Below are 16524 nucleotides of genomic sequence, written 5' to 3'. Positions count from 1 at the left end.
ATATTTTACTTGCATTTGCAGAAAATATATGAACTTTAAGGACTCCAATGAAATAAGGGACTCTATAGAACCTAATCCTGCATATATTTGCCAATTTGGGTCGCATTTTAAAATGTTTACATGGACATATATCCGGAGATTACTTATTGTGGTATATGAGATATCTTAGTTATGTAATTTCATTACTAATCTTGTTTTAGAAATTCTGATCAACATGTGATGGTAGTAGCATTAGCCTATTACCTGAGTTCAATGATTTGATATACATCAACACCTCTCGGTGAAAGTAGTTTTGGAATTCTGGGTGAATGTGATTACAAGTGGTTCGAGTTTGATTCGAAATGAATGGCACTCAGATACCAGCTAAGCTGGCTGAGGTACTTTAGGTGGGAAAGAGTAGGGTTAGTTTAGTAATAGGACGAGCATGATTTACTTCTGGAGTCGGATGAAGGGGAAGCTTCTGCTATATATGACATGATAGTCATAGGGTGCATTCCTGCTGTCAAGAGAAACTTGAATTGCCAAAATTCACACGCTGTTATATTATTCGGAAGATAGGCAAACAAGATAATCTTAATTGTTTTGATTACTACATCGGCAGATTAGGTAAGATACTTTTTTTTTTGAATGGGAAGAAACTATAATTAGACAGAGAAGTTATTTTAAGTTTTGCAAATCTGCTAGAATAGCAGAATGAGCTACGTTGACGGAGGAATCTGGTAACAACAAAGATTGAGGTTTCTCGCCGGAATTAAGATCTGTGATGGTGGTTCTTCGCCGGAAAATTAAGCGGTGTGTGGTGGCTTGGGGTTGTTTTAGGCTAAGATTGATCAGAATAAGTGGTGACTCTCTTATCAGCTCTCAACTTCTTACCCCCTCAATGTGCCTACGTACCCTTTATATAGGGATCAAACCTGCCGTAGTTCTTGTAGAACAAGAAATCTAATGGGCTTTGACTTCTTATTCCTAGACCCGGTAGAAGCCCATCCAAAATCCGTCTTCTGCTAGCTTTAGGAATATCCAACTATGAGGCCCAACCGCGAAGGCCCAAGGCTCGTCCGTAATCGCAGGACTTCACGGATAATGCATCTCCCTGCGCAGGGATAACACTCCGCTACCGCATAACAGGACAGGTGACCCCAGGATAATGCGTCTCCCTGCGCAAGGATAATGCATCTCCTTGATTTACGGACGCAGGTATAGCCACGGTTCACCCCAAGTGCCGGACGCATCCCTGTCCCCCGATGAGGATAACTCACCAGATAACAGGACAGGTGACCCCAAGCTCTCGGGTGCAAAGTGCAGGATGACTCCAAAGTTCTCCAACGAGGACACCCGTTGAATACAAGAACAGAGTTCCCAAAGTACACACCAAAGTTAACCCCGCATCCCCAACGAGGACACCCGTTGAATACAGGAGGAGGCCTTCAATCATCAGGCATACCCCTGGAGGCCATCAAGCTTTTCACGGACATCCCCCTCATTGACCGTCTCAAGGAGGGAATTCTTCAAAGAGTACCTGCAACAAATACATTAGTAAAAATAACCTCCATTGCTCATCTTCATGCAAGCTTTGTCCTGAAGTCACCATTGAGAACACATAGACCAATCACAGGACGCGTCCTAACACATTGGGTGCGTCCTTACCTTTATGAAGCTTACACCGTCTCCTCAAAAACCATCATGCACAGCATTTCACTACTTAGGGCGCGCCCTGATCAAGACATGCGCGTCCTCCAGCGTCCATTGCCACAAGATCACATTTGCCAAGCACTTTCATAATTATTGACGCGTTCACATAGCTTGGGCGCGTCCTTCCCTGACCATGCACTCCCATGCTCCGTCATTACCAGACTGTAACACATCTTCTCACAAGCAGGCGCGTCCTCTATGACTGGACGTGTCCTAAGCTTCTACAATGCAATACCGGGTTTGACCGCCCGTAATCCGCATTTGACCCGAGTCAATTCAATGCCAAATTTTGGGTATAACAACTACCCCCCGGATTTCATTTGCGGTTGAAAACAAAATTGGAATTCTCATCCTTAGATCCAAGCAACGAAATTTGGCTCTTAAACATAGGACACGTCGTCGGCGGAAGACGCATCTTGCGTTCACCTTATACCCGTGGCGTACAGCTGTCATCCACGTAGCCGACCTTCTTCTATAAATATCCTCCCCAACTCACAATTATACCTTATTCTCTTTCTTCCTGGAAACCGCCATTGCCGCCGGTCCCAAGCTTTTGGTCCAAAATCCCGTTGATTTAACCGCCCATTACTTGATTTCTTTTGCTCAATCAACTCCCCAACTCAAAAGGTACACAAATCTCCTCTTATATCTCTATTTGGCCGAGTACATTGGTTTTAATGAGTAAAAAACCGTTCATATGCTCCATGTTCATGTCAACTGTTCTTCATTTTCTTTTGTATGTATAGCTTTATGTATATGTGAAAATACCATATTTAGCTTCCTTGATTCTTTAGTTACATGTTTCTAGGATTTTATTGTATTTTCCCAAAATTGCTAACAGTCGATTAGAATTCCAATACATTGCAATCATATAGGACGCGTCCAACCGTCAGGGCGCGTTTTATATTCCCTTATTTTAGACGTATGTTTAAGTCGTTTTAACCAGAGGCCGCATAGGGGCAACACTTCACTAGGACGCGTCTACATAGTGCATCTCTCGCGATAGATTCTTAGGACGCGTCCTCAAATATCACCAGTGTCTTTCTTCTTCATTCATCATTCATTTTTTTATGTGGACGCGTCCTCAAATATTTATTCCTTCTTTTGCAGCTGGAGGACGCGTCATCTTCTTCTCCTTTCCATCCATTCAAAGTTCTCAATAAACACCTTGGGATCTACTCCCCACACTTAATCTCTTTCAAACCCGATTTTCCTGAATTTCACAGGACGAGTCCTTCCTTAGAGCAGAAAGACGCGTCTTCGATTCCCTCAAATCAAGAAGCTCTATAATGTCTGATTCAAGTTCTGACTCTATGGATCATGTCCCCATAAACTCTAGAATGAAAAAGAAAGAATTCAAAAGGAAAAGAACTCCAATTCTCCATGCTAGGTCTGCCATCGAAGATTGGACAGATGATGAGATTATACCCACCACCAGCCAACAGCCCCAACGCGTAACTATTTCAGACACGGACGCATCTCCTTCTCAGGACGCGTCAGCCTCCCAAGACGCGTCCCCTCTTAGTGTAAGCGAATTTGAAAGGAGGGTTCCAGACCCCGAGGCATATCCTGTGTCCCCCCAGAAATCTGATCCTCCCCTGGAACATTGGGAACCTTCAGATGTTGAAGTGGATTGTGACTGGGCAAGGCTTGGTGCTCTAACTGAGGCAGAGAAAAATGCCAGAAGGAAAAAAGAAGGTAAGCTGGCATGTGTAGCTCTTGACTCTACTGCAACTGATTGGGAAATCCAATGGCATATGAAATACTATGACATGGAGGGCATCTGGGCGCGCCCTCTTCGTACAATGCGGCCACACATTTTTAACATCGGGAACCAAAGGATCCCCAGAATGGTTCTCACACAAAAACTAATTTCCTTGGGTGTGGGCGCGCCCTTGCATCCGTACATCAAGAAAATTTTGAAATGGTATGACGTGGCTCCAGTCCAACTATCACCAAACTCATACAAGCTAGCCTGGGCTCTGTACATTATGTACCATAACCTGGGTCTGGGCGCGCCCTCAATGAAAGAGTTTAGCTTTTTCTACAGCATCAGGAAATCCATTCCCGGGTACCACTTCCTGGTTGTCAACAAATGGCTGAACAACAAGGGATTTAATGAAGGTAAAATCAGTTATGAACGAGACTGGAAGGAGCCATTTTTCTATATTTATGATGTCAAAAGGACGCGCGTTCGTTTCAACTTAGAACCAAGTAAGCACAATGTCTGGGACGCGTCTTCTTTCTCAGGGCGCGTCTTCCGTTTTGCAACCTTTTCTCTCTTTTCTTTTTGTAACCTTTTCTCTCTTCTCTAGATAAAAGGACTCAGAAAGAGCTAATAGGAAGGAAGAAAAAGAGAGCAGTGAAGGTATTGCAATATGCTGAGAAGCATTTCAACCTCAAGGATATGATCACTGAGGATAACTTGAAGAAAATAGGAGCTTTGTCCCCACGAGTGGGTTCTCTCTGCAAATTTCGAGATTTTCATAATGGGAAGCCCATTCTCACTGCTTCTGAGAAATCCAAAGGGCTCCAAGCCACATAAATTATCCAGCCAGATATTAACAAAAAGGTGGACTTAGAGCAAGGTAAGGAATTATTATACATAAGACGCGTCATGACTCCATGACACGTCACTTTTATGCTCACCTTTCCCCGACTTATAGACGTTCCTTTACATCTGCACTTTCATTTTGGGCGCGCCTTATCCTCAGGGTGCGTCTTTTTATAAAATTATGGGACTGCTGTTAACATATTACTTATGTTTTTCCATATACCCCACCTGTTCTTAAGTAGGACGCGTCACCTATTTAAGACGCGTCGTACTCGCACATGCATTTTCATATCTCTGCATTCGTTTTACTTGACATCTTTCCATGCACTTACACGTCTTTAACTACATGCATGTAGAATTTTTATATCATAATATGGGCGCGTCCTGTCATTTGGACGCGTCTTCTTTACTCAGCTAACACCTTTTCATGTTTATATCACAGATATGGCTTCCCTTCCCAAAGGATTTGCTATTGGAGCTTACAAAAAGCTAAGGGCCAGGAAACAGGCCCCTGCAAAGTCTGATACGAAGGCTAAAAACCCCACTCATGCTGTAACTCCTTCCCATCCACCAAAAATAATTGACACTACTGTGCTAGACATCCCTGAGAAGGAGGAGGACGCGCCCTCCAAACATCAGAAAGTAGTGCCAGACGATCAATCCTTTGTGCTTCGATACTTGGGCGCGTCCTCAGCAGGCGATTTCACCGAGGACGAAGTCAGAGGCTGGACCTTCAGGACAGAGCAGCAGACATAAGAGGCTATGGTGAGGGCTGCAGCTGAGCTTCACTTGCACGCCAGGCAAAGTGCTAATATGTCTGCAAGGCTCAGGGCGCGTCTTGCTGCCACTGACACTGCAAAGAGCCAAGCTGAAGACAAGGTTAAATCTCTGGAAAAATACATTAACCTGCTTGTCCAAGAAAAGGATGCTGAGATTAAACGCCTGGAGGAGGAGAGGGCGTGTCTTCAGGGGGAGAAGGTCGTATTGGAAGGTAGTGTCTCCTCTATGGAGAAAACAATGGAGAATGTTATCACTCTGAACTCCACCATGCAGCTGGAGCTTGACACTCTAAACGATGACAGGCTGCATGGATGAACTGAGGAGAAAAAATTGGTTTACCAAAATGGTTTCGCAGTTGGGTTGTCGAAGAGTGGTGCTCTGGGTTTATTGCAAATGACCCAGAGTATACTTTTTCAAAATTCGATGCAGACACCCAGATATGGGTCAATGATTTCAGGGTCAGAGTCGCAGATTCTATCAAAAGCAAACAAATTTTTCTGGGCTTAGAGGAAGAGGACGCGTCCCCTGCTCCTACTCCGCTTCAGACTTAACCTCCCCCTGCGGACAACCAAGACAAGCCTCAGGACGCGCCTCCTACCTAGGACGCGTCCTATGTTTTTTATGTACTTTCTTACTTGAATTATTTCAGGGTGCGGGCCCCTTGAAGCCTTGCAATTTATAATGATCACTTTTGAACTACTTTTGCTTGCATGCTTTCATGACATTTTTCCTTAATTTGCTTCTGCATATCTTTTTCGTTATAAACTTTACTTAGACACAAGAATGGGCGCGTCCTGCACGAAGGACGCGTCCCAGTTGAAATATTGATTGAAATATTGTTACACTTTTTACTCACATATTAAACAGGTGTTATGAATTGGCGCGTCCTTTCTACTTGGACGCGTCTGGATAGAATTGTCTGGAAAGTGCATTCTTAAGCAGCATAATATCATGCTGCGCTTCTGCATTTAGATAAAACAGAGCATGTGGGGTGCGTCCTCAGTAAAGGCGTGTCCTCCCTTTAATTATTTTAATAAAATTTGAAGGAACATAAAACTGTCAGAGCATCAACCAGAATAACTTGGGCGCGTCCTTGGATGTAGTACGCGTCTTAATTCTAATTTTACTTGAACTCTATTATTTCTTTAAAATCTGCATAAAACTATTTACTAGGGCGCGTCCTGTAGCTTGGACGCGTCATGAAACCAAGCAAATATATATTTTTGGAAAATTTCAAAGTTTTCATAATAATGCGCTCTGGTGTCAAAACTGCACCAGTCCCACGACTATTATGCTCTGTGGGGAAATTATTCGAAAGAATGACCCTTCAACTAGTTCTAAGGTAAGTAGTACATGCACTACCCCCCTAGACTATGAGGAATTTATTTAATTCTAGCCTATAATCCGGGCATAGCCCTAAATATATAATAAAAGAGGTACATAAGGGGCCAAAGTCGCGCCTTACTGATAATACTTTTGGAGATGTTCCGCGTTCCATGCTCGCGGAACCAGCTTCCCTTCCATATCTTCAAGGTGATAAGTCCCTTTCCACATGATGGCCTTTATTCTGTATGGTTCTTCCCAATTAGCTCCAAACACTCCATGTTGGGGGTTCTTCGTGTTGGGCATCACTTTCCTAAGTACCAAATCTCCGACCTTCAGCAATTGTCCCTTTACCTTCTTATTATAATACCTTGCGGCACGTTACTGATACGCTGCGAGCCTTAGCTGGGAATTTTCCCTTGTCTCCTCCAAGAGATCCAAATGAAGCCTTTGATTAATCTCGGCATCTTCCTCTGTGTAACGGTCTCTGCGAAGCGATCCTGACCCAACCTCCACGGGGACCATAGCTTCATAACCGTAAGTCAACATGAACGGAGTTTCTCCCGTAATAGATCGTGGTGTAGTGTTGTATGACCACATAACCTTCGGGAGTTCTTCAGGCCAATTCCCTTTGCGTTCTTCCAGTTTGGCTTTGAGGGTATACTTTATTATTTTATTAACAGCTTTCGTCTGCCTATTGATTTGAGGATGATAGACCGCTGCAAACTCCTTCTTAATTTTCAACCCCTCACATAGTTGTCGCAACTCCTTGCTATCAAATTGTTTTCCGTTGTCAGAGACAAGCTTGTAAGGGATTCCAAACCTGCACACGATGGAGTTTAAAACAAAATCTCTGATTTTCTTTGCAGTGAAAGTAGCCAACGGCATAGCCTCCGCCCATTTAGTAAAGTAATCGACCGCAACCACTGCATACTTGACGTCCCCTTTAGCTTTAGGTAATTCTCCGATAAGATCGATTCCCCATATGGCGAACGGCCATGGGCTTACCATAGGCGTCAAGAGCGTCGTCGGCATAGACGAGTAGTTTGCAAAGCGCTGGCAGCGATCGCATGCCCTGACAAAATTTGTAGCATCCTCTTTCATTGTAGGCCAATAATACCCTTGGCGCAAAACTTTCATCGCCAACGAGCTACCCCCCGAGTGATTGCCACAGATTTCCTCATGTACTTCCCTTAAGATGTAATTTCCTTCTTCGTCAACACATCTAAGCAGTGGTTGATTGAACCCTCTCTTGTACAGAACTTCGTCATATATCACATACCTTGCAGCCTGATAGCGCAGTCGACGAGCCTTAAACTTATCCTCATGGAGTGTTCCCTTGTGAATGTAGGCCAGAATGGGCGTCATCCATGTTTCCTTGGGAGCTTCATCCACTTGCATAATTTTTATCTCTGAGATACTAGGAATCTCCTGGATTTCAAGGGGGATGGATCCTAACAACACAGCCTCTTGTTGCGACCCATTTTTGCTAGAGCATCCGCGTTACTGTTCTTCTCCCGCGGAACACATTCCAGCCTAACTTCTTTGAACATTCCAATCAGGCGCTGTGTGCATCTGAAGTATAATTCTGTTCGTGGGCCTCGCGCTTGGAATCCCCCGTTCACCTGATTCACCACCAGCTTTGAGTCATTCCTCGCAATTAGGTTTCGCACCCCCATTTCCAAAGCAATCCTTAGGCCATTAATCAACGCTCCATACTCCGCATTATTATTTATTGCATAAAACTTGAAATGAATTGCGCTCATCAGATGGTGGCCTTCTGGAGACACAAGTACTATACTCGCACCTGCTCCTCCATTGTTAATTGCCCCATCCACATGCAAGATCCACCAGGGATGTGGAAACTCCTCCACAGACTCCTCAATATGAGGTGGATGTAGTGTCACCAAAGCTTTGTCATCAACTTTAGAATCAAATTCCAACAAGAAATCAGCTAAAGCTTGCCCTTTAATCGCTGTCTGTGGCACATATTCCAAATCAAATTGTCCCAACTCCACAGCCCACTTCAGCATCCTTCCTGATGACTCTGGCTTATGAAGAACCTGTCATAGCGGGTATGCCGTACGGACTTCAATTCTATGGGCTTGGAAATACGGCCGCAATTTTCTTGATGCAAGAATCAGGGCATAAACCAACTTCTCCATTCTTGTGTAGCGAGTTTCGGCGTCGTGCAACCGCTTGCTCACGTAGTACACTGGTGACTACTGCCCATCTTCCTCTCTTACCAGAACTGCGCTGATTGAATATTCAGACACTGCGAGGTACAGTACTAGAGATTCTCCATCTAACGGTTTTGACAGCATGGGAGGGTTTTACAGTTGCTCCTTGATTCTTTTGAAAGCCTCTTCGCATTCTGGTGTCCATACAAAGTCTTTCCCTGCTAACTTACTCGCCTTGAAAAACTCTTTGCATCTGTCAGAAGATTTGGAAATAAACTGATTTAGCGCGGAAATCCTTCCAGCTAAACTTTGCACTTGCCTCACATTGGTGGGCAATTTAATATCTAACAGTGCCTTGATCTTTGCAGGGTTGGCCTCAATTCCCCTATGGTTGACGATGGACCTGAGAAACTTACCCGACTCCACGCCGAACACACACTTTTGTGGGTTCAGCTTCATGCGAAACTTCCTTAGAATGTTAAACATTTCCATCAAGTGTCTGATATGATCATTCGTCTTCTTGGATTTTACCAGCTTATCATCCACGTACACCTCCATGGTTCTCCCAATTTGGTTTTTGAACATCATATTTACCAACCGCTGGTAGGTTGCGCCAATATTGATCAAACCAAACGGCATTCCTATGTAACTGTATAACCCCCTGTCAGTGATGAAGGATGTATGTTCTTGATCAGGGCCATACATCGGAATTTGATTATAACCGGAGTATGCATCCATAAAACTCAGCAATGCATGCCCTGCTGTCGCGTCAACTAACTGATCAATTCTTGGGAGCGGGAAGCTATCCTTTGGACAGGCCTTATTGAGATCTGTGAAATCCACACATGTCCTCCACTTCCCGTTGGGCTTTTTCACAAGCACTGGATTTGCAAGCCATTCGGGGTAGAATGATTTTTGATTAGTCTCACCTCCAACAACCGGTCTACTTCTTCTTTTAATACTATCGCCCTTTCCCCACTCACCGGGCGGCGTTTTTGACGTATTGCCGTACAATTCGGGAAGATATTCAACCGGTGACACATTACCTCTGGGTCGATTCCCACCATGTCTAAATGACCCCATGCAAAGACATCAAGATTTGCAATTAAGAAGCGGGTAAGACTTCCCCTCGTTTCATCATCTAAATGGGATCCCACTTTCAAAACCTTGTTCGGATCATCTTTGTCAACCGGAATAGATATTATGTCTTCCGTCGATCCCGTCTTTTCGGCGGGCATAGGGATCCTGAGATCCAAATCGAAATCAAAGTCTCGGGGATCCTCGACTTCCACTTTTGTATCTGAGGGCGCGTCCCCATGAGTGGGAGCATCTACCTCAAGACAAGGCATAGTTTTGTGCAACGCAGGTGAAGAGGGCGCGTCCTCATTTGGAGGAGCATCAACCTCAATTCCATTTTTATTCCTCAAGGGCGTGTCCTCCTTTTGAGGAGCATCCACCTTGAAGTTATTTCCGAGACCTTGCAAAATCTCAATTCTTCCTTCCAATTTTTCCCCGTTAACCTCCTTCTGCATGATCTCCTCTGCATGGTTCACCACCACTTCTTTCACGCTACGGATCCTCGAAACATTCTCCAGCGTCCAAACAGAGTTCTCGGTGATATAGGTTTCTTCCTCTTCGGGGCCTTCTACGAAATAGTGAGCATGAACCTCTCCGCTTGATTTTGTATGAATGTCCTCTGCACCTTCAAATAGATGACCCTTTCCCTCGTACCTTCTCCTGCGGAATTCTTTAACAGCCTTGTGATAGCAGTCGCGTGACTCGTACTGCGACCCTCTCAGACTTGCCACTACGTTTGGTGTTGGGAACTTTATCATCAAGTGATGTATCGAGGTTATCACCCTGAACGCTCGTAACCAAGGTCTGCCGACCAACACATTGTGCGCGGAATCCTGATCTAGCACTTTGAAGTCTATCATTTGAGTGACCGACAAAGCTCCTTCCCCGAGTGTGACGGGAAGCCTAACCGAACCCATAACTCTCACTGCTTCTCCAGTAAAGCCATAGACGTGTGCATCCTCAAAGTACATATCGCTATCCGGGAAACCCAATTTTTTGTATGTGCTGTAATACAAGATGTTCGCAGAACTCCCATTGTCCAAGAAGACTCGATGTACATTCATTGCCCCAATAAGCATGGTAATCACCAGCGCATCGTTGTGGGGGTGATGCACCCACCTTGATTCTTTTTCCCTGAATGTAATGTCAGCGGACTCTCCTTTAAAGATCTTTGGAGGTCTATCTTCCAAGCTATGAATGTTGGTGAGCGGCGAATGTCGTGTCTCTCTCGTGTTTTTTTCCAATGCTCGATTACTATCACCAACAAAAGGGTGTCCTCCAAAAATCGCCCTGATACTTCCAGCCCTCTGAAACTTAACTTCAGCTATTTTCTCAACATCTTCCATTCGCGGGAGCTGTCTTTCATCCTTACCCTTGTCATCGCTTCCCCTACGTCATTTTACCTTGTCAATCCATTCTCTCAAGTACCCAGCCTTGATCAATTCCTCAATTTCATCTTTTAGGTGACGACACTCGTGGGTGTCATGGTCGGTAGACTCATGGTAATCACAATACTTCTTTTTTTCTCTGCTCTGCCATGAAGTTAGATGGTCGTGTTTCTTGAGGATTCCTCTATCCTTATTTACCTCAAAGATATGATCAATGGATGCCGCTAGTGGTGTATAATTGCTGACCCTTCTCTCATAGTTCGATGGCGGGCTCCATTCTCTTCGCGTGTTCACGGTGTTCACTCTATTAGGGCTTCTGGCATTCCGCTGATAATCTGGGCTCAAGGATCTATCCCTTCACTTGGATCGCCCCTTGGAGTTATGGGTGTTGTCATTCTTTTTTGTTTCTGCAAGCGACTGTTCAATTGCTTTGAATGATTCCGCCTGCGCAAGCACATCAGCTAATGACACAGGGTCCTTCCCTTGCAGATGCTTCCAGAAATCCGTTCCCACACGCAATCCAGCTATAAGAAGTATTTTCAGCGTCTCATCAGTTGCACCCCTTACCAAAGTGGATTCTGCATTAAACCTCTTGAAGTATGAAGTTAAACTTTCTCCTTCCTTCTGTTTCACATTAGCCAGTGGTAACTGGTGGTGTGTACTTCACTGCAACTTGAAATTGAGTCAAAAAAAAAATTTTCATTTGTTCACAGGATGTGATCACACCTAGACCCAGTTTTTGGAACCACTGCTGAGCGCCTTCTCTAAAAGTGGCCGCTAGGAGACGGCATCGAGCCAAATCAGGTACTTGATATACATCTATTTCAATATTAAAGCGCCCCAGAAATTCCATAGGATCGGAGTTCCCATGAAAATGCAAGTCATTGGTTGTTTTCCTGTATCCTGCAGGCAATTGCGCCTCCCTCACAATGGCAGCAAAAGGAGAAGGAGCTTGCGCAGTCGCCGTTACTCTTCCTCCCTCAAGATGGTTGAGCAACCTCTTGAGATCGTTCACATTAAACGTCCCTACCCCAGGAATGGTTTGAACATTAGGTTGTTGGGGTTGCTCTGCAACCTGTTGTAGTTCCCCTTGATTACCCCCCGGGTGTAACGGTTGATCTCGCCGCCCCTCGCCCTGAGGCTGCGGCTGTGGCATGTTACCATCTTGGTTTTGAACATTTTCCCACACGCGAGGTTCCTCTTGACCGTGTCATGGAATTTTATCATTATTCTGCGCTCTTGCTTGAATTCGACCACCGTCCTGGTTATGAGGATGCGCCCTGGAGCCATTACCCGTAGTACTATGAGAAACTACAGGGAAAACGACAGGGACTTCTTCAGCGGAGGGTGCTTCATCTCTTCTATCATCGTAGGGTGTTCTTCCATATTGGTATCCCATCCTTCCTCGTCCATTCCTCTGATATACCCGGTAGTAATTCCTGGGCCTTCCTCGCGGAGGGGCACGCTCGTGCTCGCGGTGCCGCGCCCTGTCATCCCTTTGGAATGCAGGGGGCACACGCATTGTGTCACGGGGCCTCGCTTCTCCAGCGTTTCCTTCCTTTTGCCATTCTACCAGCAACATCCTCAAATCGTCGTCTTCCAACCTTGTGCCAAGCCTTCTTTTCAAGGTTAAAAGATCCCTTCCTTCCTCATCTTGATTTTGAGTGTTCTCCGCACGACGACTCTCGTCCATCGTACGCCCAGACCAATATGGGTGTGGCACCACCTGGTTACCAAGGCGAGGCCTTTCCCTACCATAAGTGTCCTCATCAACAAGCTCCACAATAGGCTCTACATCATCAGAATATTCCAAGCGCCGCGGAGTGATTCGCGGGGTTTCCCCGCTGCCCTAGGTATCTCCTTCAACTACTGGCGCTTTCCCCACAGCATGACCGTGACGGGGAAAATGACGACCTCTCCTCGTCCTCCGATGCTCCACCGTATTCAGTCTTGAGTGAAAACTATTAAGAGTATCCCCTATGCGGTACAACTGCTCCAAGATATCAACGTTGCTGATGAGAACCGGAGGTGTCCCCCCCACATCCGGGGCTCTTGGTGGATCCATCATGTTTCTGGGAACGTAGGGTTCATGGCGAGTGTAGCCTCCCCCACCTTCTCCTTCAGATCTGCTATCACTCCCATCATAAGAACTTCCATCACGATTGTAAAACATCTTTTCCTCCTAAGATTATGACCTTAATTAGCACCCCTCCTTCTAGCGCCAATTTGTTGACGGAGGAATCTGGTAACAACAAAAATTGAGGTTTCTTGCCGGAACTAAGATCTGTGACGGTGGTTCTTCACCGGAAAATTAAGCGGTGTGTGGTGGTTTGTGGTTATTTTAGGCTGAGATTGATCAGAGTAAGTGGTGGCTCTCTTATCAGCTCTCAACTTCTTACCCCCTCAATGTGCCTACGTACCCTTTATATAGGGATCAAGTCTGACGTAGTTCTTGTAGAACAAGAAATCTAATGGGCCTAGACTTCTTATTCCTAGACCCGGTAGAAGCCCATCCAAAGTTCGTCTTCTGCTAGCTTTAGGAATGTCCAACTATGAGGCCCAACCGCGAAGGCCCAAGGCCCGTCCGTAATCGCAGGACTTCACGGATAATGCATCTCCCTGCTCAAGGATAACACTCCGTTACCGCTATTTCCCTTGATTTATGGACGCAGGTATAGCCACGGTTCACCCAAGTGTCGGACACATCCATGTCCCCCGAATGAGGATAACTCACCAGATAACAGGACAGGTGACCACAAGCTCTCGGGTGAAAAGTGCAGGATGACTCCAAAGTTCTCCAACGAGGACACCCGTTGAATACAAGAACAGAGTTCCCAAAGTACACACCAAAGTTAACCCCGCATCCCCAATGAGGACACCCGTTGGATACAGGAGGAGGCCTTCAATCATCAGGCATACTCTTGGAGGCCTTCAAGCTTTTCACGGACATCCCGCTCCTTGACCGTCTCAAGGAGGGAATTCTTTAAGGAGTACCTGCAACAAATACATTAGTAAAAATAACCTTCATTGCTCCTCTCCATGCAAGCTTTGTCCTGAAGTCACCATTAGACCTGGCACAATGGATCTAGATCCGAAAAATCGAACCGAAATTTTTGGAACCGAGATCCGATTATACATCCGAGATAAATTATCCAAAATTTAACATCCGATCCGAACCGAATTTAGTACATCATAGTCAAATCCGATAATGATCCGGAAAACCGATTTGATCCGATCCGTAAATTATCTGAACCGGAAATTTAACCGAAAATTATCCGAAATATCAAATCTGATAATGACTTGAAACCGATAAAATTCGAGTTCAAAGTTATCCGAACCGAATATAATTTGAAACCAAAAATACCCGAACCGAAAATAATACAACAAATATCACTATTATTTTAAACTTATCTAATATTCTAAATTAATCTAATATTGATATAATAAGAGAATAAATTATGATGTTGCACTAGGCATAAATTTATATATTTGTTTGTTCTACTAAAATATCCGTTAATATTGTTGATACATTTTCTTACTGTTTTACTTAATTCAAATATATAAATCATGATACCCAATTATAGTATGGAAACAAAATTATAGTATATGAACTTATTTAAACATGCTTATTTTAAAGATGTATTTTTGGAACAATATATCAATATCTAAGATATGTACTTTTTCATATTCTAAAGAAGTTGCAAAACTTTAAGTCCAATTACTAATCACAGTTGAGACTTCCTTTACTCACAGGCATATGTAAAATGTAAATTTATGTACGAAATCAAAGAGAAGAGACACAAAACAACAATATCTTTTTACATGGAAAGCACCTAGAAATAAAACTACATCTTAGCTGGTTTATTTTCGACTTAAGACCGGAAAGTTCTTATAGTCTAGCTAGGCCTTAAACAGGGGAACAGTGATTAACATAGAAACTTCTGCCTGCAAGCTTGACAAATGACTTTCATGCAGGTTGGATCAATCATACGAGGAGCCCTCTCCTTCAACTTCTCAGCCTTGTCAACCTCCTCTCGAGCTCTCTCCCACATTTGTCTGGCACGCGAGAACTGTGACTGTGCCAGCTCCATTTCTCTCCTAGTTAGTTCCCTGACACGCTCTGCATACGCCTTCTCCAAAGCAACTAAGCGAATCTGCTCTGATGCTTGCAATTTCAGTGTCTCAGCACATTCATCGAGATTCTCATGATCCAAAACTGGTCGCAACACCTTGCAATCATTACTTTCAGGTGGCTTAAAAGGCCTTAAACTTATGGAAAGTTGAAGATCCAGTGATGGTTCAAACTATGTGCCTACCTGGCTTTTGGCAAGATTAACAAGTGTCGATGGAGTCAGTGCACCATGCTCACATTGCACCACTCTACTTGTCATTCCCAAATTCTTTGCATAGACAACAAAAAGAAAAGACAGGGATGATGTAATTTGAAGGTTATTCATCTTTGGCTTCTGTTTTAGTCCTCCTGGAGTATATTTAACACTTGGATTTGATGATTCAGGGATAATGCTGCAAACAAACTCATCTGCGTATGAAACAAATGGCTTCACATCCATCTTTTTGGAAAACAGGAATGTAATTGTATGGAACAATTAGAACATGAATTGTATGTGAGATTTGGTTAAGCAAAAAAGGAAAAATATATGAAATTTAATTAGAAAATCGTAATCTACCTCAGAAAGAAGTACACTAATTTCAGCATCTTTTGAATCCCATCTGAATTCACCAATGTTCCAAGGCCTGCCCATTTGATATACGTTATTTAAAACGTAGTTCAAGTAAATTTCATTTTGAGTGGCTTTATGTAACCATGTTGCTCCCCATAGCAGTTCATCCTGTTCATTAATATTGCAACTTCTTTTAATCATGGACCATATTTGAGCAACACTCAGAAATTGTTATTCTTTGAAAGTTAAATTGCACGTGTATGACATTATACTACACTGCAATATTGATTAGTGACAATGTCAAAAAACCTGATAGCCACTGTAGTCACAATGAAATGGACACACTCAATGTCCAACTTTAGAATTATAAAAAGATCCCCGGTAAGTATCCGCGAATTTGAAAACCTAATTCACAGCCAAAGTAGTAATCAGTACATATTTTTTATAGCTCAGTAACAGAATGTAGCATAATGTGTTGTCAACGCGTACCTCCTGAGCTCTTGTAATTAACAAATTAGAATACTTGGGAAAAAATCGCCTTAAAACAATTGAAGAAGACGCTAAAACAATTGGGAAAATATCCGTTAGGTTACTGCTCCTGAAACCTGAAGGTGTTAGGAGGGCTTACACAATCCAGAAGGCGCATATCCATGCCACCTAAAGTTCAGAGTGCAGACTTATTTATAGCCAAAAAATTAACCTAACTTTTACTTTTGCCTGATCAATTGCAATATTAAGCTATAATTAAAAAGTTACTTAAGAACACCACAAGTGAAGTGTAATAACTACATATTGCAGAACTGCAGTGCAGAGTCTTAAAGATCTCATCAGAATTCAAACATACAAGT

General features: G+C 43.8%; 1 protein-coding gene across 1 annotated transcript; it reads right to left on the bottom strand.

The window, feature by feature from the left end:
* Positions 1-7803: 7803 nt before the first annotated feature.
* LOC141680518 (uncharacterized) lies at positions 7804-9168 on the bottom strand. Its single transcript, XM_074486722.1, has 4 exons — positions 8687-9168; positions 8507-8600; positions 8188-8412; positions 7804-8067 (listed from the first exon to the last, which is right to left on the bottom strand). Exons 1-4 carry the CDS (start codon positions 9166-9168, stop codon positions 7804-7806), a joined length of 1065 nt encoding a protein of 354 aa, XP_074342823.1.
* Between the last annotated feature and the right edge of the window lie 7356 nt (positions 9169-16524).

This window comes from Apium graveolens, chromosome 8, assembly GCF_009905375.1.
Source record: "Apium graveolens cultivar Ventura chromosome 8, ASM990537v1, whole genome shotgun sequence".
Lineage (NCBI taxonomy): Eukaryota > Viridiplantae > Streptophyta > Magnoliopsida > Apiales > Apiaceae > Apium > Apium graveolens.
The sequence above is the reverse complement of the archived record's forward strand: the minus strand, read 5'-3'. Positions and strand labels throughout refer to the sequence as shown.